Here is a 26,836-nt window from a genome sequence, read left to right as displayed (position 1 = left end):
AACCATCATTATGCTAAATATTCCCAGGACTCCTGACACAATCTCTTATTACTCATTCTTTCTACTTCCACAATCTCACTAGAGAAGAATAAATACACCTGGAAACCTAGGAAGGTTACCTCTGTGTGACTTTTAAATTCTTAACCTCCTCTGATATTTAAAATAGAGGAGCTTTTAACCTCACACAGTCAAATACTGGGGAGAAAAACCATATTTATAAAAATTACCATAGCAACCTAATCTCTGTTAATCAAAGTGGAGAGTCTTATTTTCTTTTCTAAAATAATGTAATTCATTTAAAAGCTTTAAAGATACAAAGCTCAAAAAGGTAAAATTCCTTAAGTCTGAGGTACAATAATATTGATCCTCTAGCAGAATTCAAACAATCCCCCACCATGGCTATTTGATTAAGTAAACATCGAGGCTGGAAGAGAAGTAACCTAGGCTTTCTGGAGTCAGGTACAGGATGACTTAGTAATCATAAAGGTAAATATCCCCTTGTTTCCAGACAGCCTCCTACTGAATAGCCCCATGGAACCTTGGAACAAAGCTCTAAAGAAGTAACATACACAAATTGATACCCACAATATGACACCCATGCAGAAAATGCTACTCATGTCAATGGACAAAACCCCACTAACATAGGGCAGTTATCAGGGCAAAAGTACTGATAAGAACAGGAATTAGAGACCAGGAAAAATACCAGTCATGACAAGGAAAGTAAAAGCTAAGAATTTTCAAAAAAATAATAATAGAAAGAGGAAAAAGGAAATAACAGGAAGTCTGATCTTATAGGACTTAGAGCCAGAATGAAGGCCAGACAAGTAGGACACTCCAAAGCTACAGGTTGAATTCATATGCTTTCAAAGAAAAGTTAGCTATATATAAGAAATCTACAGTTTTATGCATAATCCTCTTTTTCTGTTCTACAATGCATAGGTAAATAATCAATCTATTTGGTATTTATGAAGTTCAGAATAAAAATAAAATATTTTTAAATATATTTGGGAAATAAGTAAAGTTTAGAATTTGGAATACTTCTAAACAAAGAGGTACCAAAGGAACTTTGCATAGCACTATGTGTGTGTATAAGTATATACCTACACAGATAGATACACACACACACACACACACACATTATGTATAATGGGTACAAAACTGGCTTTCAAGTCAAGAAGACCCAAATTCCAGTTCTACTTCTGACATATTGGTGATATGACATTAGGCAAATCTGTACTCCAGGCAACTTTCTAAAGGTATATGTTAAAGAGAACAGTCACAAAACAGCATGTGTTGAGTGCTTACTATGCATAGAACTGTATGGAATACAAGTAGAAAAATGGAGAAAGCCTCTGATTTCAAGGGGTACCCATTATAATAGAGGGAGATAACCCATAGAGGAGGTTTCAACTAAAAGTCAGATATGAAAGATCCCACAGTTCTTAGGGTACAGTGGCAAAGCTTACAGTAATGCATCTTCTTTAATATCTCTTTCACTGTTAAAAATCATATCCAATCTTGATATCAAACCATTTGACTATACCAAGGACTTGCAGGTAAGAACTGTCTTTTGGGGGGTTTTAGTAGCTGTAGTTTCCGAGGAGGTAAGGATTGCAGGGGTAGATGCAGTTGCTAAGTCATATCTCCAAAAAGGTTGCTTGAGGAAAAAAAAGAGATTTCTAGGGCTGGACTGGAATAAGGACCAATGGTTTGTAATGGAAGCAAGAAAGACAGTGAGTTGAACTGCTTGCTGGTGGTGGTTGGTTAGCATTTGGTGTTGGTGGTTCAGTGATTGGCTTCCCTTATTGTTTTCTATGAGAGCCTGGCCAGGAAGCAGGGCTGTTTGTCTGGGGAGCACTACTATTCCCAAAGCTGTTGGATTTGGGTTAAGAGAAGGTGCTTATTTGTATGAGCAGAAGACTTGTCCTCATCAGGACTTCGCCATGCTAAAGAGATCTTGGGTCCAGTCCCAATCCTGTCCCATGGGTCAAAGGTGGAATTGCTGACTTGGATTTCAATGTGCTTTCCACCATACTCTTTGTATTCCCCTCCCCCCCCCCCACCCCAGCACTTAATGCAGGATTGAACTGAGAGTAAGCACTTAGATGTTTTTCCATTCCATTCCCCAGACTGTACTGCTGCATCAGCATAAAACCATTCTCATTCCTGGGGAGTACTTCTCAGTAATGGCATCATCCTCAGAAATTACCCCCATTAAGGGGCAGGGTACTAAAAATTGATCAAGGAATTAAACCTGCCCTAGGTTTACCAGTCAAGGGAAAAAAGCCAAGATTCCCCACTGGAAATAACAGAACCTTACTTTACTCAAGGAAAAAGAGTTTCAACAAAAATAAAAGATTATCTAAAAGCCCAAGAGCAAATAGTTCAATAAAGGAGATAAATAAATAAGAGAGTGATTTTAAAACACACACACACACACACACACACACCCAAAGTCTACCCACCAAAATCTGACAACTCATGTCACTGACTTGAGCCAATAACAAAGATTGCATTTAACTAGATATGTATGACCTAAGGAATTTTTCAGACAGGTAAAAAGAAACAGGATGCAAAATATAACAAAAGAACAAAATAACAGCAGCTGAAATGTTATGGTGTGTTAAGGCTTACAAAGCTCTTCTAACATGCCTCCTTTATCCTTTCTACACCCTGATGTGAGTGGTACTACAAAAATCATTATTCTCATTTCACAGATGTGGAAAAGAGGTGACATGATTTCTTAGCAACTGAATCTCAGATAAGTTCAGTGACTTGTCCAAGGTGATACTGATAGTGAGAATCAATATTCCAACCCAGGTCTTCTAACTGAATCTTAGAATTATTTTCACTAGAGCATGTGGTTTCAAAAAGTTCCCATCAGTCTTATGCAAATTTATAATGTGTAATAATGTAAGGTAAAAGGAATTGCAAAATCTCTGTAGGCAAAGTTCTACAGACTAGAATACATTGTGCATGGCTTCACTTACCCTAAAAGACTGAAATAAGCCAAATACCTTCACAGTTAAAAATACCTTCTGCTCTTAGACACTTGGTCAACCTTTTGTATTCTGTAAAGAATTAGATTTAATTTCTGTAAAAACTTTGGAAATCAGTTTGAACTCTGCTCCACCACCCCCCCTCCACCTCCACCTCAACTCCAGCACTTCTTTCATGGTAAAATCATTATTTAACACATTATCCGTGACACTCTCTGTCTCTAAGGATAGGTCTGATTACTAAAAATGAAATCATTACAATGTTATCATGTGTAATCTGAAAAAAACAAAGGACATTCTTGTCTTCAAGAACACATCATAATGGCTTGCTTCAATTTGCCTGTTAATCCAAGCCCTACCCCTTCCTAGATCATTGGGAACCTAAATATTAGCAACACAAAATAATAACCATTCTCCTCTCTAGGCTCCAATTGGATATTTTCCCCAAACTCACCAAAATGTCCCATCATGCTTTCTCTGATTCTTTGTAACAGATGGTCATGTGTCAAAATGAATACTAGTACTGTCTCAACAAGTAGAGTGTCATACAAAGCTGTGCACAGCCTCCCTGACCCATCTTATCGGCTGGTTTCTCACTTTGGATTTATTTTAAACTCCCAGTCTTTGTTAAGGAATATGTTTAGCCTTTGACTCAAACTAAACTTCCTAAGCAATTTTCATTGCAGCCTTCTCTTGGTCCCTTGAGGAATTGCTCCCCTTCATATGCCTCAAGATAGCATCAGCTTCATTACATAATGTTATCTCCATCAGCCCCGTGGAGAATAGAAAATGCACCTGGAGATCTTTTAGGTATGGAACTTGACTAACATACTGCATTCAAGGGAAAGCATTTCATTGTTCTTTCAATAGAACTATTGCATGCAAGATCTTACCTCTGAATTGTTTGGATGGCATTTGTGAGTTCCTGAAAACCAGCCATCACTTGAACACTGGTCAATGTCCACCTTCTGAAGATTTATGTCAACTTTCATAACACCTCTGAGAGAGACAGAGACAGAAAGAGAAAGAAAAAACACAAGAATTAATGTGGGCATTGAAAACTTCAAACTTTCCATTCTACCCACTGAGCCAGATATGGCAACATAAAGAAAAGTATAGACAGAGGAGAAATCACCCAATTTGCCAAAAGATGATGCACAAAGAAAGCCAAATTTAATTAGAATTTACATAAAGATTTTGCAAACTCAAACCACTGTGTAAATGCTACTAAAATTAATATTACTGACAAAAGAAATTCCCAGTTGTAATACTTCTGATGTTTAGGACCAGTAGCATGGTGAAGACAAGGCAGCAACCAAGGGGACAGGCCTTGTCCCAAAAAGAAGCATGGCCATACCATTTCCCTACCCACCCCACCTCTCAGCATTACTGCCATATAGGAAATCAATGGTAGATCAACTAGACCCATAGATTTTCAGACTTGGAAGAGACTTTGGAGGTCACTAAGTCCCACTATAATAATTTTACAAATTTAAAAAATATGAGGGGGCGGAGTCAATATGGCAGAGCAGAAACAGGACTTCCACATGGCTCCCAAACCCACCTCCTCCAACTCATGTAAAAAATTACTATAAACAAACTTTGGTGCTACAGAACCCACGAAATGACACAGAGAAGCTAACCTCCTACTGAAGACAGCCCAGCAGGTTGGCAGGAAGGGGCCAGTGCAGTGATCCAGGAGCCAACCCCAGCCCCATGCAAGACTGAGATTTTAGCCTCAGGGTGGCCACCATCAGCCACCAGCTGGAGGGTCTTTGGATCACCAGTAGCTGTGGTGGTTTCCAGAATTATCAACCCATAAATGCTAAGGACAAAGTGAGAGGACAGTATATGTACCAGGAGTACAGTAGTGTGGTCTGGCCTTTGCCCCCTGGAGGGAGAAGCGACTGAGGGGCTATGGCTGTGTAGCCACCGCCACGTTGCTGCTTCAGAGCTCCTGGCCTGCAGATTGTAGGGACCAAGCAACCTGTCTGAGGGGTAATTGCTCTTGCTTTAACCTGCTTGGATCTAGATTGCAGTCTAGGGTGGAGGTCCTGGGGTGTGTGACCAGTTTGCCAGAGTGTGTGGAGGCTTCAGAGAGTGCACCCAACTAATAGCTACAGCAGCTGTGAAAACCCCAGCAATTGGGAAAAAGCTCCCCTTTCTGGTAGCAGAGTTCAACTGTGGCAAAAAGCTCAAAAGTCAAGTAATTGAGTAGCAACATGAGCAGGCAAAGGAAGCAAAGAAAGCAGAGCAATCTGACATTAGATTCCTATTTTGAGGACAAAAAGGATCAAAGCATGGAACAGGAAGAAGACAAAAAAGTCATAACTCCTGCACCAAAAGCATCGAAGAAATATATAAGCTGGTTACAGGCCACAGAGGAGCTTAAAAGGGATTTTGAAGACCAAATAACAGAAGTGGAGGAAAAATTCGAAAGAGGAATGAGAATGATGCAAGAAAATTATGAAATGAAAGTCAACAACCTGACTGAAGAAAATAACACCTTAAAAAATAGACTAACTCAAATGGCAAAAGATGCTCAAAAAGGCAATGAGGAGAAGAATGTCTTAAAAAGCCAAATTTGCCAGATGGGAAAAGAATCTCAAAAGGTCACTGAAGAGAATTATTCCTTCAGAATTAGATTTGAGCAAATGGAAGCTAGTGACTTTATGAGAAATCAAGATACTATTAAACAGATCCAAACAAATGAAAAAATAGAAAGCAATGTGAAATATCTCACTGGGAAAACCATTGACCTAGAAAATAGATCCAGAAGAGATACTTTAAAAATTATTAGACTACCTGAAAGCCATGATCAAAAAAAAAGAACCTAGAAATCATCCTTTAAGAAATTCTTGGGAGTAAAGATGGTGGAGTAGAACCAGGACTTCTGTGGTGCTCCGGTTCCCACCTCCTCCAAGTCATGTAAAAGGTGACTCTGAACAAACTTTGGAGCTACAGAACCCACAAAATGACACAGATAAGCTAACTTCCTACTGAGGACAGCCCAGCAGGCCGGCAGTAGGTGGCCAGTAGAGCAGTCTGGGAGCTGACCACAGGCCCACAAGAGCTGGCGGTCTTAACCCCAGGGCGACCTAACCAGCCGCCAGCTAGAGGGACTTCAGAGCATCAGCAGCTGTGGCAGATCCCAGAATTATCAACCCATAGATGCTAAGGGCAAAGTGAGAGTTCAGTGCAGTGTGGACTTTGGGATCCAGTAGTTTGGGAGTGAGGTCAGCCTTTGCCCCCGGGGCGAGAAGCCGCTGAGGCACCACATTCACGCAGCTGCCCGCTGCACGGCTGCTTCAGAACTCCCAGCCTGTATATTGTAGGAGGACCAAGCACAATCAGTCTGAGAGATAATTGCTCTTGCTTTAACCTGCTTGGATCTGGATTGCAGTCTAGGGTGGAGGTCCTGGGGTGTATGACCAGCTCACAAGAACGTGTGGAGGCTTCAGAGAGGGCACCCAACTAATACCTTTGGAAGCTGAGAAAAACACAGCATTTGGGACAAAGCTCCCCTGTCTGGTAGCAGAATCCTACTGAGGCAAAAGGCTCAAAAGTCAAGTAATTGAGTGGCAACATGAGCAAACAAGGGAAGCAAAGCAAACAGAGCAACCCAACTTTACACTCCTATTTTGGGGACAAAAAGGATCAAAGCATGAAATAGGAGGAAGACAGCAAACTCAGAAATCCTGCACCAAAAGCTTCCAAGAAAAATACGAGCTGGTTACAGGCCATAGAGGACCTTAAAAAGGATTTTGAAAATCAAATAAGAGAAGTAGAGGAAAAAATGGGAAGAGAAATGAGAATAATGCAAGAAAATTATGAAATGCGAGTCAACAACCTGACTTAAGAAAATAACATCTTAAAAAATAGACTAACTCAGATGGCAAAAGATGCTCAAAAAGGCAATGAGGAGAAGAATGTCTTAGAAAGCCAAATTTGCCAGAGGGAAAAAGAATCTCAAAAGCTCACTGAAGAGAATCATTCTTTCAGACTTAGATTGGAGCAAATGGAAGCTAGTGACTTTATGAGAAATCAAGAAACTATTAAACATATCCAAGCAAATGAAAAAATAGAAGGAAATGTGAAATATCTCATGGGAAAAACCATTGACCTGGAAAATAAATCCAGGAGAGATACTTTAAAAATTATTGGACTACCTGAAAGCCATGATCAAAAAAAGAACCTAGAAATCATCCTTCAAGAAATTCTCAAGGAAAATTGCCCTGATATTTTAGAACCAGAGGGCAAAATGGAGGTTGAAAGAATCCACCAATCACCTCCTGAAAAAGATCCCAAAAAGAAAACTCCTAGGAATGTTATAGCCAGATTCCGGAATCCCCAGATCAAGGAGGAAATATTACAAGCAGCCAGGAAGAAACAATTTGAATATTGTGGAACCACAATCAGGATAACACAGATCTGGCAGTTTCCACAGTGAGGGATCAAAGGTCTTGGAATATGATATTCTGGAGGTCAAAAGTGCTGGGATTAAAACCAAGAACCACCTACCCAGCAAAACTGAGTATCATGTTTCAGGGGAAAATAAGTTCATTCCATGGAATAGAGGACTTTCAAGCATTCTTGATGAAAAAACCAGAGTTGAATAGAAAATTTGACATTCAGATACAAGAAGCATGAGAAGGTAAACAGGGAAAGGAAATCATAAGGAACTTACCAAAGTTGAACTATTTATATCCCTACATGGAAAAATGATAATTGTAACTTATGAAACTTTTCTCAGTATGAGACATACACATATATACATATATATAAATAGGGGAAGAAAAAAAGGAAGGAAGGATTTAACAAAATAAATATAAAAAGATACATGAATTAATGTACAGACCATTTAATGTGTGGTTTTCTAAGTCAATATGCCACCTGCAGGGATCTTTATATATAGTTTGATGGCCCTGTTTCCATTTGAGTTTGAGACCACTGTTCTAAGTCCCAGGGGAATGAGTTGTTAATCCAATAAACAGATTGCCTGCTAAGGACATTTAGCTAGCTAATCTCCGATATGTATGTATGTATGTATGTATGTTTGTATATGTTCTTTCCAATTCACTCCAAGACGTTTCTGTTCTATTTCCTCATTGAATTAGGAAGGAAGGGTGAGAACTGGAAGCATTTAGGCATCATGAAGAACCCTGGCCTTAGAGTCTTAGATCCTGGTCCTGGCTCTGCCACTAATTAGCTATGTGGTCTTGGGAAAATGGTATCATTTCTCTAAGCAAATTTTTTTTGTTGTATTTTGCTTTTTGCAGGGGGGAAGTAGGGCAATTGGGGTTAAGTGACTTGCCCGAGGTCACATGGCTAGTTTTTGTGTTGTGTCTGAGGCCAGATTTGAACTCAGGTCCTCCTGACTCTAGGGCCAATGCTCTATTCACTGCACCACCTAGCCACCCGAACAAATATTTTTTATTTTTTTTTCTCCTTTTTACTTTTCAGTTTACATCATTCATTCTACAAGATTCTGAGTTGCAAATTTTCTCCACATTTTTCCCCTACCCCCAAAACAGCAAACACTGAATATCCCCTACCCCAATCTGTTCTTTCCCATATCTTCTCCCATCCTCCCTCCGACTTTCCAGTAGGGCATGGTGGATCTCTATGCCCCAGTACCTGTATATCTTATTTCCCAGTTACATGTAAAATAACAATAATGATATCTTTTTTAAACATTTTATTTTAAAACTTTGAATTCCAGATTCTTTCCCTTTATTTTCTCACCTACCCTTACTGGGAAGATAAGCAATTCAATATAGGTTGTACATGTGTAGCTATGTAAAACATTTCCATAGTGGATATATTGTAAAAGACTTGACTATATTTCCCTCCATCCTATCCCACCCACCACTTGTAGTATTCTCTACTTTGATCCTGTCCCTTTTCAAAAGTGGATGCTTCCAACTTCCCTCCCCTCAGGCTCCCCTCTCTTCCATTATCCTCCCTCTCATCCCCTTCCTCCCTATTCTCCTGTTGAGTGAGATTCCCTATTTAGTGTGTATGTTATTCCCTCCCTAAGCCAAATTCAATGAGAATAAGGTTGACCCATTCTCTTTTGCCTTCCTGTTCTTCCCCTCCATTGTGACCATTTTCCCTTGCCTCTTCTATATGAGATAGTTTCCCCCATTCTGTCTCTCCCCATCTCCTCTCATTATATTCCTCTCTCACTTCTTAATTTCACCTTTTAAGTATCATCCCTTCCTATTAAATTGGTCCTGTGCCCTCTATGTATACTTGTACATATATATACACATATTGACATATGTATTCATATGCCCATATACCCTCCTATATAGACATGTATATACATGTGTATACACATACACACATACATACATTTCTATTCCCTTCAACTATTCTCATACTGAGAAAAGTTTCATAAGTTACAATTACCATTTTTCCATGTAGGGATGTAAATAGTTCAACTTTGGTAAGTTCCTTATAATTTCCTTTCCCTGTTTACCTTCTCATGCTTCTCTTGCTTCTTGTATCTGAATGTCAAATTTTCTATTCAACTCTGGTTTTTTCATCAAGAATGCTTGAAAGTCCTCTATTCCATACACGAGTACATAAACTAATAAATAATAAACAGATAAATAAATGGGTAGGTCAATGGATGAATAATGATAACAATGAAAGAGGTAGTTAGGTGGCACTGTGGATAGAGCTCTAGCTGTGGCTGGAATCAGAAGACCTGAATTCAGATGCAATCTCAAATTCTTACTAGCCGTGTGATTCTGGGTGAGTCTGGGAATGGCTGTCCTGAGGATCAAATGAGATAGTATTTGCAAAGCACTTAGCACAATGCCCTGGCACATAGTAGGTGCTATAGAAATATTTATTCCCTTCCCCCTTTAATAACAATAATAGCATTTCTATAGTACCTACTATGTTCCACAGCAGCCATTCAAGGTAGGTACTGTTATTGTCTCCATTCTGTAGTTGAAAAACCTGAGGCAGACAGAGGTTAAGCGACTTGTTCAGGATCACACAGCTAATAAGTATCTGAGGCAGGATTTAAATTCAGGTCTTCCCGACTCTATCTCCTACATAACCTGGATGTTCTAAAGACCATTCTATAGATCAGTGATCTAAATCTAAATCCCTCACCTGTGCACAAGAAGCCCAGGTCCCAAAGAGAAAGTCACTCCCATAAGTACGTGGCAGAACTACACCTCCAGTCCAGGTGTTCAGGTACCATGCCCAGTGCTTTCCTACTAATGCTCTGTTGCCTCCCAACAGGGGCATCTGCTTCATCCTCCTCCAGACCAGGATCAGCACTGGGATTCTGGTTGTCTCCCCACCTCCTTTAGTCTTTTATCCTCACTGATTAAATGGGTACCATAATACTAATACTGAGGGATGGCATGGCACACCAACTTCCAACTTGGAAGGCCGGGATTTAAGATCTGCCTCTGACAGGCAAATAGATACCTACTGTCTGTGAGACCCTGGGCAAGGGGTCCCTATCCTCTCCATGCTCTGAGCAACTCACCTGGGCATTTGTGTGGCATAGTGGGCCTGGAGTTAGGAAGACTCATGTTTGTGAATTCAAATCTGGCCTCAGATATTTAGCTGTGTGACCCTGGTAAGTTACTTAACACTGTTTGCCTTAGTTTCCACTTCTGTAAAATGAGCTGGAGAAGGAAATGGCAAATCAGTCCAGTATCTTTGCCAAGAAAACCCCAAATGGGTTCATGAAGAGTCAGACATAACTGAACAACAATTAGGCAGCTTTCTAAGTCTATAAGTTTCAGAACAGAGGCAGGCCTACATTGGAAGGTCACCTCACAAAGACTTCTCTATACCTCCGGGATAGTCAAAAAGAAAAAAAAAACTTTACTAATGTTACTTACTGCACGAGGTTGTTGTAAGGAAGGCAGTTTGTAACCCTGAAAGGCTCTATAAATGGGATTCAGTTTCTATACCAATAATCTGGGGCAAAATTTTCCATATAATTCATATATATTCCAACCTGAACATGAAAATCTATCACTACTGACAAAAAAATTCTTCATATAATCACATCTTTTATTGTAAAATCTACAGATAGCTAGGGAAGAAAGGACTATACAATCCCCAAGAGGTTGGGACTCACGAAAGTAACAGAACAATAGACTGGGGAACCAGAGTCAGAACTGTCAGTGTCTATTGCATATCTTCAGTTCAACTTGTTTCATCAAGCTCTCTCTGTCTGGAACCTCTTCATCTCCATTCAGCTTCATCTTTTTATGATCTTTTCTTGCCTTCATCCCTCCCCCTGACTAATCATGGCCCTGAGCTCAGGCACTCCCATCTAGGTAAGCTCTCCACAAAATCTCCCATGTTCTAGATCTCCTCTCATCAAAACAGAGATGTTTTGAGTCCCCTTACCTTGTTGTTGTTTTAGTTTCTTACTATCTTCTAGGTCCAAGGTGTCAAATGCAGCCAAGTGTCCCAAACCAGATTAAAATTTAATAGGGAAGTATTTAGCAAAATAAACATATATATATGTAAATAGGGGAAGAAAAAAAGGAAGGAAGGATTTAACAAAATAAATATAAAAAGATACATGAATTAATGTACAGACCATTTAATGTGTGGTTTTCTAAGTCAATATGCCACCTGCAGGGATCTTTATATATAGTTTGATGGCCCTGTTTCCATTTGAGTTTGAGACCACTGTTCTAAGTCCCAGGGGAATGAGTTGTTAATCCAATAAACAGATTGCCTGCTAAGGACATTTAGCTAGCTAATCTCCGATATGTATCATAATGCCTTAACCAAGTTACCCTAACTCTAGAGAACCTTTAGGGAGGGACTCTAAAGTGGGAAAATTTTGACACATTGGATGGCCAGTAAAGATTTGCTGTGGAAAGGTAGCTGGTCTTTTAATTCCCTTAAAAATCACACCATGTGGGTAATTGTTGTCTCAACATATACACTGATTATGCCCTAAACATATCTCATTGGAGTTGCTGGGGATGGAATATCACAAACCTTAGTCTGGTTAAGGTGTTAATTTAGCTGGAGCAAAGGAACCAAGATTAAATGACCTCCTTAATTTCTGTGCTATACTTCTATGACATGAGCTGTTTAAAAGAAGGTGGAAAGCATGAGCAGACACTCCTTGATACATTTGGTAAATTCTTGTTATTCATTAATCTCATTTCTACCAGTTTCCATCTTTAATATTGATCTTATGATAACTAGAATAAATCAACAGTCATTTTTTCTCTTTTCCTCCCCATAATAAATTACATTATTAGTGGGACCACCTCTATCCACTTCACTAAATGCCTGAAACTGAGGAAAGCAGGATTAAGAACCATACAATGGTTCTTCCCCCTCCATTTTGTTGACCCATATTCCTGGCAGTGGAAAATGAAGAAACTCCATGTCTATAGCTTCGTAGCAACACACCTGGTGTATGGATACCCCTGAGACTCTCTATCTTCCTTCACTCAGATGATCATCCTTTGATTACCCCTGGAATCTTTCCATAGAACTGGGATCCACAGGAGATGTTCATACAGGATGAAATCTTGCCCATACTCCCAACTCTGCTTTAGGGACTGCTCATAGAGAAGTCAGGCAGCCAGTCCAGGCCAAAGAGACATTATGATTTAGTCTACTGAATTTGGTCATCTTCTGTAGCTGAGAATCATTTCCAGAATATACCCAAAGGTAATCAAAATATTCAAATCAATGGCATTTCCTTTTGTCCTGCCTTACCAGGACATTCATTTAACACTGGTAGAAAGTGTTCCTGAACTGTCTGATGAAATCAACAGCTAATTGCATAGTAGTCTTAGCACAGTATCTGGCACACAGTAGGCATTTAATAAATTTTTGATTGATTGGTTGATTGATGGGTTCATCAAGCAGACACCATACAAGCCAGAGCCATCACAAGCATTGTGATTGCCAGGGTCCTTTCTGTGGAAAAAAGTCACTTCAGAGGGTGGCAGACAAATTGGCAGTTAAACATGGTGTGTTTTGGGTTCAGCCTGAGTGCCCTAACCCAAATAAGTTTCAAATTTCCAACTCAGTTCATGAAGGATTTTTTTTGTCTCATTTTGTTTTTGCAGAAAATGATGAAGGTGAGGAGCTATTGTTTCCCAGCTGAGAAATCAAATGCTGACTCATCTTAATTAGAGCTGCACTCATCACACCTGGGAGGCTTTACAAACCCTCTGGGAGAACAGGGCCGACTTCCTGTTGGAGGAAGCATGGGATTTGGCTTTTAATTGGTAGGAAAAGAACCTCTTTCTTCTTTTCTTTTCTTTTTTAATTGTGGGAGACGTTCACCACAATGAAAGCACAAGAAGCCTTTTTCCAGTCCTCTCCATGGACTCCGCCATGGTTACAGTTTCTCATTTTGACCCCTGAAAAGACCAGCTCCCACAAGGAGGCCTGACCCTTGGGAACAGAATTACCAGCTCTATATCCGTTGCTTGGAGTAATGGTAGTAGGAAAGGTGTCTGGGGAAATGGCCTAAGGATTGTGAAATGAGATAAAGGCATCAGATCCCAGGGAAAAATAATGCCTGGGGAGAGCAGCAACTGAAGTTAAACTCAAAGCATTTGGATGCAAGATGTATCCAATAGAAATCTTTCAATAGTTTCCAGAGGGTTTCTGCTTATGGCAGGAGAAAAATGAGTTATGCAAGAAGTCCCCAGTTTAGGGGTAGATCCAGGTCCTCCCAGCGTTGGTGGTGGTTGATATTTAGAAAGTGCTTTTCCACATAAATAAGTTATAAAGAATGCCTCTTACCAGGTTAGCCCTCAAAAATCTAATCAACTGGGGCAGCTAGGTGGTGCAGTGAATGGAGCACTAGTGGCCCTGGAATCAGGAGGATCTGAGTTCAAATCCAGCCTCAGATACTTCACACTTACTAGGTGTGTGACCTTGGAAAAGTCACTTAACCCCAATTGCCCTCCCTTTCCCCCTCCAAAAAGCAAAAACAAAAATCTAATCAACCCATAATATACCTGAAGCATATTAAAATAATAGCCTGAATTCTGGGAGCAAGGAAGTCATGATGTATTAGAGAGGTGAGAGAGAATGCATTCCCCAAATGTCTCCAAGATGCAGAAATTATCTAGGGGGCATAGTACTGAAAAAGGTAAGATTCGTCTTCGATATTGTCCTTCCTATGTTCTCCAGGTATCCTATATTATGATATACTGTTCTCATCCACTCAGGCCTTGACCTATTGCATAAAAGCTCCAAATTCCCAAAACACCTACTTCCCTTTATTGATATAAATGATTAAGTCACAAAAGGCAACTGTTAGAGTAGCCCAAGCCATGGAAAATTTGAATATCTCATCAATAACTAGAAGTGAGCACCATAGTTCAAGGAATTCCCTTTAAGATGCTTAAAACAGTCCTCACACAAATATTCTATTCTGCCCTGCCATTTAAGAAAATTTCACTGTGTCTGATCTAACCAAAAAGGCAAAATCTCCATTTGGGTTCCTTAAGGGAGGAGTGTGGTTCACTCACTGGACATTATTTCCTACATTCCAAAAAGGGCCCCATCTGAAGTAAGATAAGTTTTCCAAGCCTCTCCAGGCACTATTCTACAAACAAGGCTGTGACCAATTAAAAAACTGAAAGATGGGGGGGAGAGTTAAGTGAAGATCCAGAATCAGAGAATGAGAACGCACTTTTACCAGTTAAAATTTTAAAAGATTCAAAGCAAAGATGGAGAGTCCCACAAATGAGTGACAGCTATGGAATGAGCAGATGCAGGCTCAAATTCTGCCTCCGTCATTTATGACCTATGTGGTCTTGGCCAATATCATTTAATCTCAATGAGGCCTCTGTTTCCTCATACATAAAAAGGGAACTAAATTAAATGACCTCTAAGGTCTCATTAAGCTCTAGATTGATGAAATAACAGAAACAGACTTTGAATCCATACTATCATGAAATCACAGGTGCTAATCCTGCCTCTGTCACTTACCAGTTGCACTATATTGGACCAACAACTTAACCTCTCATTACTCTTAAAAGCTCACTAAGACCCAGAGTTGAAGGAGGCTGCTGACCTGCATCAGTGGAGGGAGTTTCCTTATCTGGGAGTTCCCTGAATTGATGAAGTCACAGGTCCAGTTCTTATAACTATCCCTATTATTAGTACATGACATTTCATAGTAATGTCTAGTATTTATAGTGCTGTAAGGTTTGCAAAATGCTTTCCAAATATTGTTTCATTTTACCTTCCTATCACCCTGGGTGGTGGGTATAATTATTATCTTCATTACACAGATAGAGGTTAAGTGACTTGCCCAGGTTATACAGCTAGTAAGCATCTAAAGCAAGATTTGAAGTCAATTCTTTTTTTTAGGCAGTTGGGGTTAAGTGACTTGCCCAGGGTCACACAGCTAGTAAGTATCTGAGGTCAGATTTGAACTCAGATCCTCCTGTTTCCAGGGCCAGTGCACCACCTAGCTGTTCCGAAGTCAGCTGTTCTTAACTCCAAATCTAAAATTCTATACACTGTAACACTTAGCTACCTAAGAATATGAGCCATTTTCTTAACACAGATTATGTCAATCACTAAAAGTTTCATAACTTCCAAAGTAATTACATGACCACAAGTTTTAATAATAGCTTTGTCTATCACTTAAAGATTTACAAAGTGATATTAAACACACATGTGTATATATATATATATATACTTTAATATATACATGAACATGTAAATATACAATATCAATATATCTCAACAACTTTGGAAGGCAGGCACTGTTATGATCTCCATTTGCAGATGAGGAAGCTGAGGCAGGTAGAGGTTAAGTGACTGCCCCAGATCACACAACTAGGAAGTGTGCAAGAAGAGATGTGAATTAAACTCACCTTCCTGACTCCAAACTCAGCACTCTATCCCAACAGAGCACCTGGAATCTTGAATTAGAAAAATTTTTAGATATTATGGCAAAGTGAAATGACAAATTTGAGGAAGCTTGGAAGGATAGGAATCTGGTGTGTTTTTTCTCCTGAGGGAGGAACTGGTATTTAATCTCTCCTTTTCTCATCTCCTTCACTTCTTATGCTCCTGAATCCTCTAGGAGAAAATAAGTTCCCTTTCACTAGGTTCCAAGTAAAAACTGAATGGCTTTCTGTTGAATGTTGCTGAGGGAATTCCTATTCCATTACAGGTTGGACTAGATTGATGCTCAAGTCCTCTCCAAATCTGAGCTCCTGTGATTTCATTCACAGTGGCTGCCATGGCAGTATATTCATGCTGAGGGTTCTTTGTGTACATGGAATAATCATTACCTTACCTATCTTCACCTAAGACTATGGTTTGAATTTTAATAAATGATACATTTTTAAACTGATGAGCTATTAATAAACTATATAGTCACAAATATCTCTTCTAGCATTTAATGATCCCATGATCATAATATATCCCCTGATTATTGGGGCCACTTTCATAGTTCACTTCCCTAATGCTTCTCAATTTTACTCTGCCTTAGAAGGAATATTCTGCCTGGCTGATGAAGTCTAATTAAATGAGACTTCTCCTTTTGCCTTTTTTTGTGCATGCTTCAGGCATAGCATGCAAGACCCTGGGAAGAAAAAAAATTTTAAATAAACCTTTGTTCTGAATGCAAGAAGGCAACAATTCACTAAGCCATCTCCTTATGGACCATGTGTTTTAACATGACTGACATGAGAGGAAGGAGCTTTATTCTTTAGCCTGTCCATAACCAACAGGTTGGAGGAAATCCATAAAAATTTATTTTGTAATTCTTAAATGTTCTGTGCCAACCCCTGCCTCTTATGGTGGGAGATGGGAGAGGGAGAAGTATATGATCTGAACCACTGTGGGCAATACCCAATGTGTGTGCACCCTGTGTGGATGGGGAAGCAGTAACTTATTGTCTTTGCATGGCCTGAGATGCTGTAGCTTGCCTGGTCACACAACTAGTCTGTACTAGAGGCAGATAGGACTAGATCCCAAGTCTTCCTGACCCCAAGCTGCAAACCCAGCACTCTACAAGTTTTACAGGACAATATAGAATAAGTGTCAATTGAGCAAGGACTACCAGCCAAAAGTGCTCCTAGAGTTTAATCAATATCAGTCACAGGATACCATTGAGAAACCAAGTGTGCCCCCTATTCCCCACATCCTTACCTGACTATAAACTCCATGAAAGCAAAGCCCTCCTCTAATCTAAATTTTTTCAGATACCTAAAACCATGCCACTAACAAAATAAGCACTTAATTCTATTCAAAAACATTTATTATGACTAGAAATAATCAAAATCTGGGCCCCTTGAGCCTGTTCAAGCTGAGAGAAGGTATATATAGATAAGAGGTTCTTAACCTTTTTCTTGTCACTAACTCCTTCTCAAAATAAATGCTTTTAAGTGCATAAAATAAAATACACAGGATTGCAAAGGAAAACCATTCTGTTGAAATTAATATGTATTTTTTTCCCATCCAAGTTCAAAGATCCCCTGAAATCTTTTCACAGCTTCCTTGTGGAGGAAAGGGTCTATGGACCCCAGGTTAAGAACCACCTCCACCTACACTGTATACTGATTAAGGATTTACCTTATCAGGGAAAGAGACAGGAGGGAAAAAGAAGAGATGCAGAAGTGGAGAAAGGAAAAGAAAGTAGGAGCCACAATAGGAAGGGATTCATACTCCCAATTTATAGAGCAAAATAGTTTCCAAAAAAGAACCAGAGGGCCTCCATTCCCATCCTCCTACCCAACAAACCTTTTCTTCCTACAAACCTAGACCTTTGGTGAATACACGTCACTGAGGTGAAAGCTGATCTCATTCCCACTTGATGTGATTACTGGGTAAATGGGTGATCCTGTCTTGAAGTAGGAGAATTTTTTCCTGCCTAAGTAATCATTGCAAATCCCACTAAGTAGGCCCACCCCCAACCTCTCTTCTTTCATCTTCTCCTATCTAAACACTCTAAAAGGGGAAGTCCAAAGCCAGTAAGTGCAGTAGAGAGATGAGTTCCTCTAATAATATAATAAAGGCATGGGACAATGTACACAATGCCCATTCTCTTCCTTCCCCACTCCTTTAACTTCTTGAGGCATATTCACCACCTGTTGGTGCCTTTCCTACAAAGTCCTGAGACCATTCCTCTACTCATGAATGGCAACACACCCAGTCCTGAAACAGGACATCATGAGATCTGGAGTGAAAGTTGTTTTGCATTGTTCTTTTAAAAACTTCCATTTGGGAACATGAAATTTTATAAGGCTAAAAAGCAACAGAATGGGCTTTGAAATTTTGCCATGGATTCCAAGTGGAATTTCCCATTACAGTCTTGGCATTCATGTAAATATTATTAATAATGATAATAATTAATGATGACAAATCCAACCTTCCAAAGAAGAATGCCAGTATGTATATACCCAGATCCACATATATATTTGTCACTGTAAATTATATACATTTGTAGCAGCAAGCACCCCAAGCGTCCTCAGGGTTTGCAGCTACCACAGGTTCTTGGATCTGCTTTGTTAAAGGAAAGCAACTCAAAATGGGTTAACAAGCTTACTTTAATCAGTCAGACATATATCGTTTACCTTGTTCAGGAGAAAAGGTCGGCACCCTGAACCTCAAAGTATACAGGCATAATTATCAAGACAGAAACATCAAGTAGACAGATTTTCAAACTGTCCAACCATTACATCCATACCCAGTCAACATCTGGGTTTCCACATTCTGGGTTTTTCAAAGCCGGGGGACTTTCAACAACGGCTTCCCAGAATTCAGATCAAATCACAGAACACTTCTCAAAGTAAGTCCCAAAAACAAAGCTACACATCAGGGCTTATATAGCCTTCTCCTGGCTCAGAGAATGTAACAACCTTATTGACTCACTGGCCAATCAAGAAGTATCTACTGAAAAACAAGCCTCCCTCCCCAGGCTTCAGGTACATTTTAGCCTAGGGGCAGGGAAGATCTTCCAAATTTGCATTCCCATTACAACATTATCATATAGAGTTACAGTATTTTTTTTAATTTTCTAATCTGTTTTGAGAAAAACAAGTAAAGTATTAGAGGAAGAGAATTACATAGGGTATAAAATGCTGGACTTGGAAAGAGGAAGACCTGGATTCAACTATGTCTCTGATATTTTCTACTTTAAGACCATGAGCAAATTACAACCTTTCTGAGCTTCAGGCAACTCTTATTAGACTTATTTACTAAGTTAAAAATGTGCCAGGGTTGCACTTGGTGTGTAGTAGGTGCTTTAAAAATGCTTTATTGAAGTAAAGTAATAACACTAATAGTAGTGGTAATCTGAGTCCTAAAGCCCATTGGTATGGGACTTTCTCCTCATTGGTGAAGATCAATTCCCCAAAACTGTGTAATGAGTGGGAAAGAGTTCGCAAGAGTTGAATTACCTTACTCCCAATGAAAGGATTCTTTCATTGTGTATTATCTGATATGTTTTCTCCTATATATGTTTTCTCTGATTTCTGTTTGTTACAGACTTGGATAAATGGGTTCTTTGCTACCTGCTATATCTGTTCATTGTGGGATTGGTATTAGGTAGGAAGAGTCAATCCTTGGATATAAATCTTGGAGTCCTGCTTCATCCATTAATGACACAGTGATCAAAAGTTATTTTAAACCTAAAAACCTCATCCCATAGACTAATAATATCCAATGGAGTAGATATAGCTAGTTCTAGTGCAGTACTCACTCTCTCTGAGAAAAGCACATGGCCAAGCTTCTGGTCCCAACATCTTGCTTGAAAGGAACTAAAGACTCCCTTGGGGAAGTTGGCAGGGGGAGAGGTTGGAGATTTCTATTCTGCCTCCTTTCCCATTACACAATGACATTCCCATGCTACATGCAAGAGACAGTTCTCATTATATAGTATCACCCAGAATATAATTGGTAGGTAAGGCAACATTAAAAGCAATATCCACTCCCAAAGTGTTCTCACAAACATTTTGAAGACTACTCCTTTCCTTCCAAAATCTAATTGCTCTCTCACACCTGCTTTTATAACTTGCAAAAGAGAACTGGCTAGGGGCAGCTAGGTGGTGCAGTGAGTAAAGTGCCGGCCCTGGAGTCGGGAGGACAAGAGTTCGGTTCCAGTCTGAAACACTTAACACCCACACAAAAATACTAGCCATGTAACCTTGGGCAAGTTACTTAACTCCAACTGCCCTCCAAAAGGCGAGAGAGAGAGAGAGAGAGAGAGAGAGAGAGAGAGACAGAGACAGAGAGAGACAGAGAGAGACAGAGAGAGACAGAGAGAGACAGAGAGAGACAGAGAGAGACAGAGAGAGAGACAGAGAGAGAACTGGTTAATCCCAAATGACCACTGGCCTAAATCACTTTCCCACTCCCCCACACTGCCAGGAAACAAGTGCCATAACATGGCTCAATATCCACCAAGAAGTAGATATTGTGGTTATAAAGTCGTTTCCCCAGATGTTAGGATTATCTATGGATTCAGAGAATCAGAGAGCTAAAAAGAACCACAAAAAGCCATCTGATCCAGTCCCCTGCTTCCAGGAAGATGAGTTATCCAATATATGGAAGCAAAATGCTCATTCTTAATTTTAAAGGTCTCTATGATTGGAGATTAGTCAATTCCATTGGCTTCTTTGCTTCAGTGTTTAATTATACTTCCTATTATTGGACCATGGTTAGCCTTACATTCAACCAAATTCTCTAAGTCCTGTTTACCATGAGATCAAGGATACTTATACCATCCTAAAAGATGTTTCATCTTTGTGTCCACACAAATTAGATGTATACAGTGTCTGGGATAGGTAGGGAAATGGTTATTTCTAATGTTTAAAAATAATCCTCCCAAGACTTCAGCGAACTGCTTGGAAATAGGTTGAGCTTTGGTACCTGGAAACCAGCAACAAAAATTCAAATGTCAGCAGCATAATAGAAGAAGTTGGCTCGTCAGCATGGTGTCAAGTTGATATTAACCCAACTTGTCAGTAGCACTTAGCTGAGCCATAACCTGAGTGATAAGTTAACAATAATATTAATGGTAATTACTGACTATCTAGCAAACAAGCATGGTTTTCCCATTGGAAACTAGTCCTTATTAAGAATGGAAATAGTTTGTTTTCTCTCCTTGTTTTGTAATGGTGAATGTAACACTTTTTAAAGTTTATCAGGTCACATTCAATTGTACTACATTTCTACAAACAAGAAATTCTTTTGAATTAGGTATGATGGATTCCTGTTACAGAATGTCATCATATAGGGACTTTCACCTCATAAGAAAGTCCAGTTTAAGTGGGAGGTCTTTGTGAAAGTCATCTTTCTTTCTCTCTTTCTTTGTTGGCACTTAATCTTCTTCAAGGGACACTGCCAGCAATTGATTTAAGTTTGTTTTCCCAACCTAGCAGCTAGTTTGATAGTTTTAAACACAGCAATACATCTCAATAGCAAAATGAATTATAAACTCTGCTCTCCCCACTCCCTAATCAAAATGATCTGATAACTGTACCACATTTTCAAACACAAAGAAACTCTTCTCCCCCAGGCCACCTTTCAACAGCCTGGTCCAGAGATACTTGCCAACACTTCACACAGTGGCAAACATCTTCTGTCTGGCTCCATGTTCTTGGAAGGCTTTTTGGCAATCAAGTCCAGCATTCTTTAGGAAGACCTATATAATCTATATGAAAATCTTAAGTGTGAAACAGGGAGAGTCACGTGCAATTTAATAACAAGGACTGGAGTTAGAGGATTTGTACTCAAATCCTTTAGCAGCTACTTACTTCCTGTGTGACCTTAAGCAAACAGTAACATGTCTCTGGTCCTCAATACACCAATATGTAAAATAAAGGTATTGAACCAGACCTCTAAGATCCCTTTTAGCCCTAAAGCCTATAACCTTTTGAAAAACTATGGGTTACCAAGTGTAATCACAACAGGCTGCAAACACATACCTCTCAAGCCCAGCAAAACCTCAATGAACAGAAATTCTTAGGAAATAGAGAGTTTAGGAGAAAATTGTTCAGGATGAGGATATTCCTTGGTGCTGTTGAATTTGGAGTCCAGAAATGATGATATGAAATGAGAGATGCAGTGCAGTGAAAAGAGCTCTGGATTTGGCGTCAAGACAACTGCCTTTCAACCTGCTATTTATCATCCATATGGGTTTGGGCTGGTCACTTAAGCCCTCTGAGGCTCAGTTTCCTCATTGGTAACACAAGGTGGTCAGTTGGATCATGATGACCTCTAAACTCTATTCCATATCTTATATCTATATTCCTATGAATGGTTTTCCAATTAGAATTAGACAAAATAGACTTAACAACTTGGCTGAATATCCAAGATAGGGAGTCTAGGGGTAAGTGACTATCAGAAGGACAAATCTGCCACAGTGCAGGAACAGAGAGACAGAATTTACCCAGGGACTGGAGTTTGCTGACCCCTGCACAGCTAGTTTGTATGTTCTATTATCCCAATACTCTAGAAGACTGACTCTCAACACTGGACAAGATCCATCTCAACCCTCCACTTTCACATAATGTTTTGATTTAATTCTAAAATATTTCAGTTTCTCAAATAGGTATTTAGCCTATAACCTATGGTAGAAAGAATGCAGGATTAGAAAGAAGGAAACTTAGGTTCAAGTCCTGGGTCCAATGCTGACTAGTTGTGTTATCTTCTCTGAACCTCAGTCTTTTCATCTGTAAAATAAGAATAATATTTATACTGGGACAGCTAGATGATGCAGTGGATAGAGTGCCAGGTCTAGAGTCAGGAAGACATGATTTCAAATCCTACCTCAGACACTAGCTGGGTGACCTTGGGCAAGTTGCTTAACCCTGTTTGCCTCAGTTTCCTCATCTGTAAAGTGAACTGGAGAAGAAAATGACAAACCATTCCAATATCTTTGACAAGAAAACCCCAAATGGGGTCACAAAGATCCCATTTGTAAGTATTCTTGGGATACCTCATATACTTACAATTTAACATTGAATCATTGTTTAAAGAATATCTGTATCTCCAGGACAAGGATTTTTTAGGGTGGAGATTTTCAAGTAGGGATTGGGCACTAAGAAGGCTTTATAGTATCCTATAATCACATACAACTACAGGCAGCCACCTAGCCTACCTAACCAATACTGCCAACCCTATTCCTTCAAAGAACCTTGACTTACTTGTCCCATGTACCTGCTCCCCATAGGGTCCTTTCTATTCACTTCCCTTCATCCACTAAAATCTGATATCTTAATATGCATGTTCTACCTAGCACACTAAATGCTAGTTATTGGTCCACACTTTAAAAGAAATAGAAATGGAGACAGAGAGATAAAAACAAAGAGAAACAGAGAGAGAAAACAGGTAGAAATTAACAAGCATATATTACCCTCTCTTGTGATTCAGGGGAATCTTTATACACCATCGCACATGTAACAAGAAGCAAGGACTCTCTTCTAAGAAGTAAAGATCAATAGTTAATGGATGAATCTGCTTTTATGGTGAGGTGAATTTTTATATTATTTCTTGAAACCTAGAGTTCTAATTCTCAGTTGCTAATGCTCTTGATGTAGGAGTTACATACCTCCACTGCACCCTACCCATATTCAGTTTTTTTTTTCCTCCTAGACCTACAGCAAATGCTCCTCTGCTGTTATATCAAAGGTGTTCATTTTTCTACTCTCTTCTGTTCTTGCCGTGCCTTTAGTTGGCTGTTTATCTAGACAGACCCTACCCTTGAGGTCTTTGAACTCACTATAAAAGGCAAGAGGGACCATGTGGCATGAAATTATAGATGAGATGAACAGCCAGCAGGAAGCCTCCAAGAAGTCAGGGACATGTAGGATTTCATCTCAGGTGAGCTGGTGACATAAATCTGGGGGCTGGAGATTCACCCCAACATTCATTCTTTTCACCTGTTTTTCCTGGCTTAGGAATGTTTGCACTTTACTGGTTCAACCTTATAAACCAGGAATGCCCTAAACCAAGTTAAGTGCAGGAATATTTCAAGCCTCCTCCTCCTCCTCAAATTTCCTCATTTCTTTGTTTCCTTTTTATGACTGGCAGGTGTGAAACAGTTAGAAAAAAAACTGAAGTTTATGCTTTTGCTTTAGCCGAATTGGCAGAGAGGAAACTGGCAACCTCATGCAAGAGAGCAGGAAACAGAGTGGCAGTCACTGGAAGGAGAGAGGAGAAAGTAGCAGCTAAAATGAGATGATTTTTTTTAAGTCTGAGGCAAAAAATTATTTTTAATTCAACCTAAATGGCACATAGCATTACTAGTGCCAACATTGATGTAGGGTTTTGTTTTGTTTTGTTTTTTACAATGTCTCCAAAACAGTAGCACTAGAAAACATTCCTTGAGCTCCTACTATGTGTCAACCACTAGATTAGAAACTCAGGATATGAGGAAACACAAGAAACATATTCCTTGCCCCCTTGGAGCTTACAAATAACCACTTTCCAGGAGGTCACTCACTACTAATATCACCCATGTTTTAAGAGAAAACTGAGGCAAGTCCAGGAAGAGTTCAATGAAAGATAAAGTCTACAGCTCAATAACTCTTTAACCTGTGCTCTAGACTACCCCCAGGTGAGCTGTCTTCTAGTAACAGGATAGCTTTGCTGTCTGTCCTCAGATAAGCTTATGATCCTGAAATGTTCCTTCACTAGAGATTCAAAAACAGCAAAGAGCCTTTCCCTATCCATCCATCCATCCTTCCATCCCTCCTTCCCTCCAGCCAGCCAGCCAGCCAGCAAGGTTTTTAAAAAGGATATACTGAGGAAATTCTTTGCTTCTGACATTTATCCATATTGTTCTTAATCTGACATTAAAATTTTGGTGAGAGCTGATGCCCAGGGTACAGGTAGCTGAGCTCATCGCTAGCCTTTCTGAATCCATTATTGGTCTTTTGGACAACTTGACCTTGACACACATTTGATATCCTCAGAAGCCTTTGACTCAAATGAATTGCTAGCTGGCTAGAAAGTCTATACCTTGTCAGTTTCTCCCAATTATCTAATACTGACCTCAAAGAAGGTACAATATGTTGTCTTAGGGTAAGAGATTAAAGGGAGAGGGCAGGAGTGACAAAGTGTGCACAGTAAGACTTTTTGCAAAAGTTACAAAAGGGAGAAAGATTGAATTTTTAATAAACTAAGAATTTACAAGAGGTACTTCAATGTACTTCAATGAAAACTATTCATTCAATATTATGATAGACTATTTAATATAAGTATTTCTTGCACTGAGGAAAGAAATCTCCAAGAATGGGTATTAGACTAATGGTTTCAGTATATAATAAGCAATAAATGGATCCAATCTTATGCCAAAGTTTGGTCCATAATTTAGCCTTATGGGTGCTGTTAGGAATTCATACATCAGTGGCCCCTTGAATCATAATGCGAGTCACAGCAATCACATAAGGCATTAGTCAATCAAATGACTACCCAGAACAGCAGGACAGAATATAGTAGAGTTGTCATTTCCCTAATCCTGAATGAACACTCTCTCTCAATGAAGTCTGATGTAACATTAATGTTCTTGGATGCCATAATCATCCTGTTGACTCACATTGAGCACACATTTCACTAAAACCCTCAGATTTGTCTTTACATACATTGTTGCCTAGACCCATCTCCCCAATCACTATTTATGAAGCTGATTTTTTTTAATCCAAGTGTAAATCTTTGCTGTGCATTGGAAAAGGGACAGCACATAATTTCCTGGGTATAAAGAACTCCCAGAGAGGAAACTGCAACCAATGCATATCAGAAACTGCTTTGCAATTTATCATTTTGAGGGTTGCCTAAAGCACTGAGAGGTTAAGTGATTTGCCCATAATTTCAGAATGGAATGCAAACATTAACCCCTACCTGGAAGTTGCTATCTATCCTTTCTGTGGATCCTTTGAAATCTGCTCTCCCAACCATCTATATTCTGAACATCCCTTCACCAACCTCTCTACCACTTCACCCCCAGATCAAAACTATGTCCTGGTGGATATACTCTTTCAGCTCTGAAAGTGCTGTTCTAGGACCTGGTTTTTGAGTGCCTTACATGGCCTCCTCTATCTAGCCAGTCCCAGTCATGCTGGTCTTTACTGGGGAATGGCCTTTGGTCTTATATGTTTCTTTCAATTTCCTATATATCTTGAATAACCAACCATTATCAGAGATGTTTGATTTTTTTTTAATCTATAGTGTCCTTCCTCCAGGAATAGTTTTGTCATTGTTGTCATTGTTTTTTGGTGGTCCTGTGATTTAATCAGTACAAGGAGTTCCCAGAGAAGAACTTTACCTAAAATGCAACTTGGCACCTTCTCTGAAATTTAAAGTTTTCAGGCATGCCTGAAGCCCTGTTTATGTTACTTGTTGAGGATCACATAACCAGTCAGAAGTAGAAACTGAACCTAGATCTTCCTGACTCAAAGGCCAGCTCTCTATCCACCATTTCAGTGTCTTGCATGTAGACTTGCACATGCACAGAAAAAAACAGAACATCAATAGGAAGCATGGAAAGAACAGCTTTCAAAATAACATGTGGAATATGTTGAATCCTTAGAAGGTAAATTCATCTGCCCATGATGTAAATTTGTGGTTAGAATTAAAAATGCTCAGTTTATTTGATGCTTATTAAATTCAGAATTTTTTAAATAAATTAAATTTTTAAAAATATAAGTATGCTTTGGGCATAGTAGTATATACCTATACTCATTGCTACTGAGTAAGTTGACACTGGGAGCTTTCTTAAGCTGGGAGGTTTGAGCTGTTCAGTGAGCTCAACCCATCAGGTGTCCACACAAAGTTAAGTATTAATACGATGATCCTTTCAGGACCTAGGGACCACCAGGTGACCTAAAGAA

The 26,836-nt window shown here is 39.4% G+C and overlaps 1 protein-coding gene across 1 annotated transcript in view; it reads right to left on the bottom strand.

Annotated features, from left to right (window-relative positions):
• The window catches only part of GPR158 (G protein-coupled receptor 158), a 446,391-nt gene that overhangs the window by 412,153 nt on the left and 7,402 nt on the right, over positions 1-26,836 (bottom strand). The window contains exon 2 of the mRNA XM_069086327.1: positions 3,893-3,998. Coding sequence (XP_068942428.1) covers positions 3,893-3,998 — 106 coding nt within the window. The remainder of the gene's footprint in view (positions 1-3,892; positions 3,999-26,836) is intronic.

The sequence above is a fragment of the Petaurus breviceps genome, unplaced genomic scaffold, assembly GCF_028583685.1.
Source record: "Petaurus breviceps papuanus isolate PSGF00001 unplaced genomic scaffold, PetGlider_PUasm1.0 178, whole genome shotgun sequence".
Lineage (NCBI taxonomy): Eukaryota > Metazoa > Chordata > Mammalia > Diprotodontia > Petauridae > Petaurus > Petaurus breviceps.
Note: the sequence above shows the minus strand (reverse complement) of the source record. Positions and strands in the feature narration are given on the sequence as shown.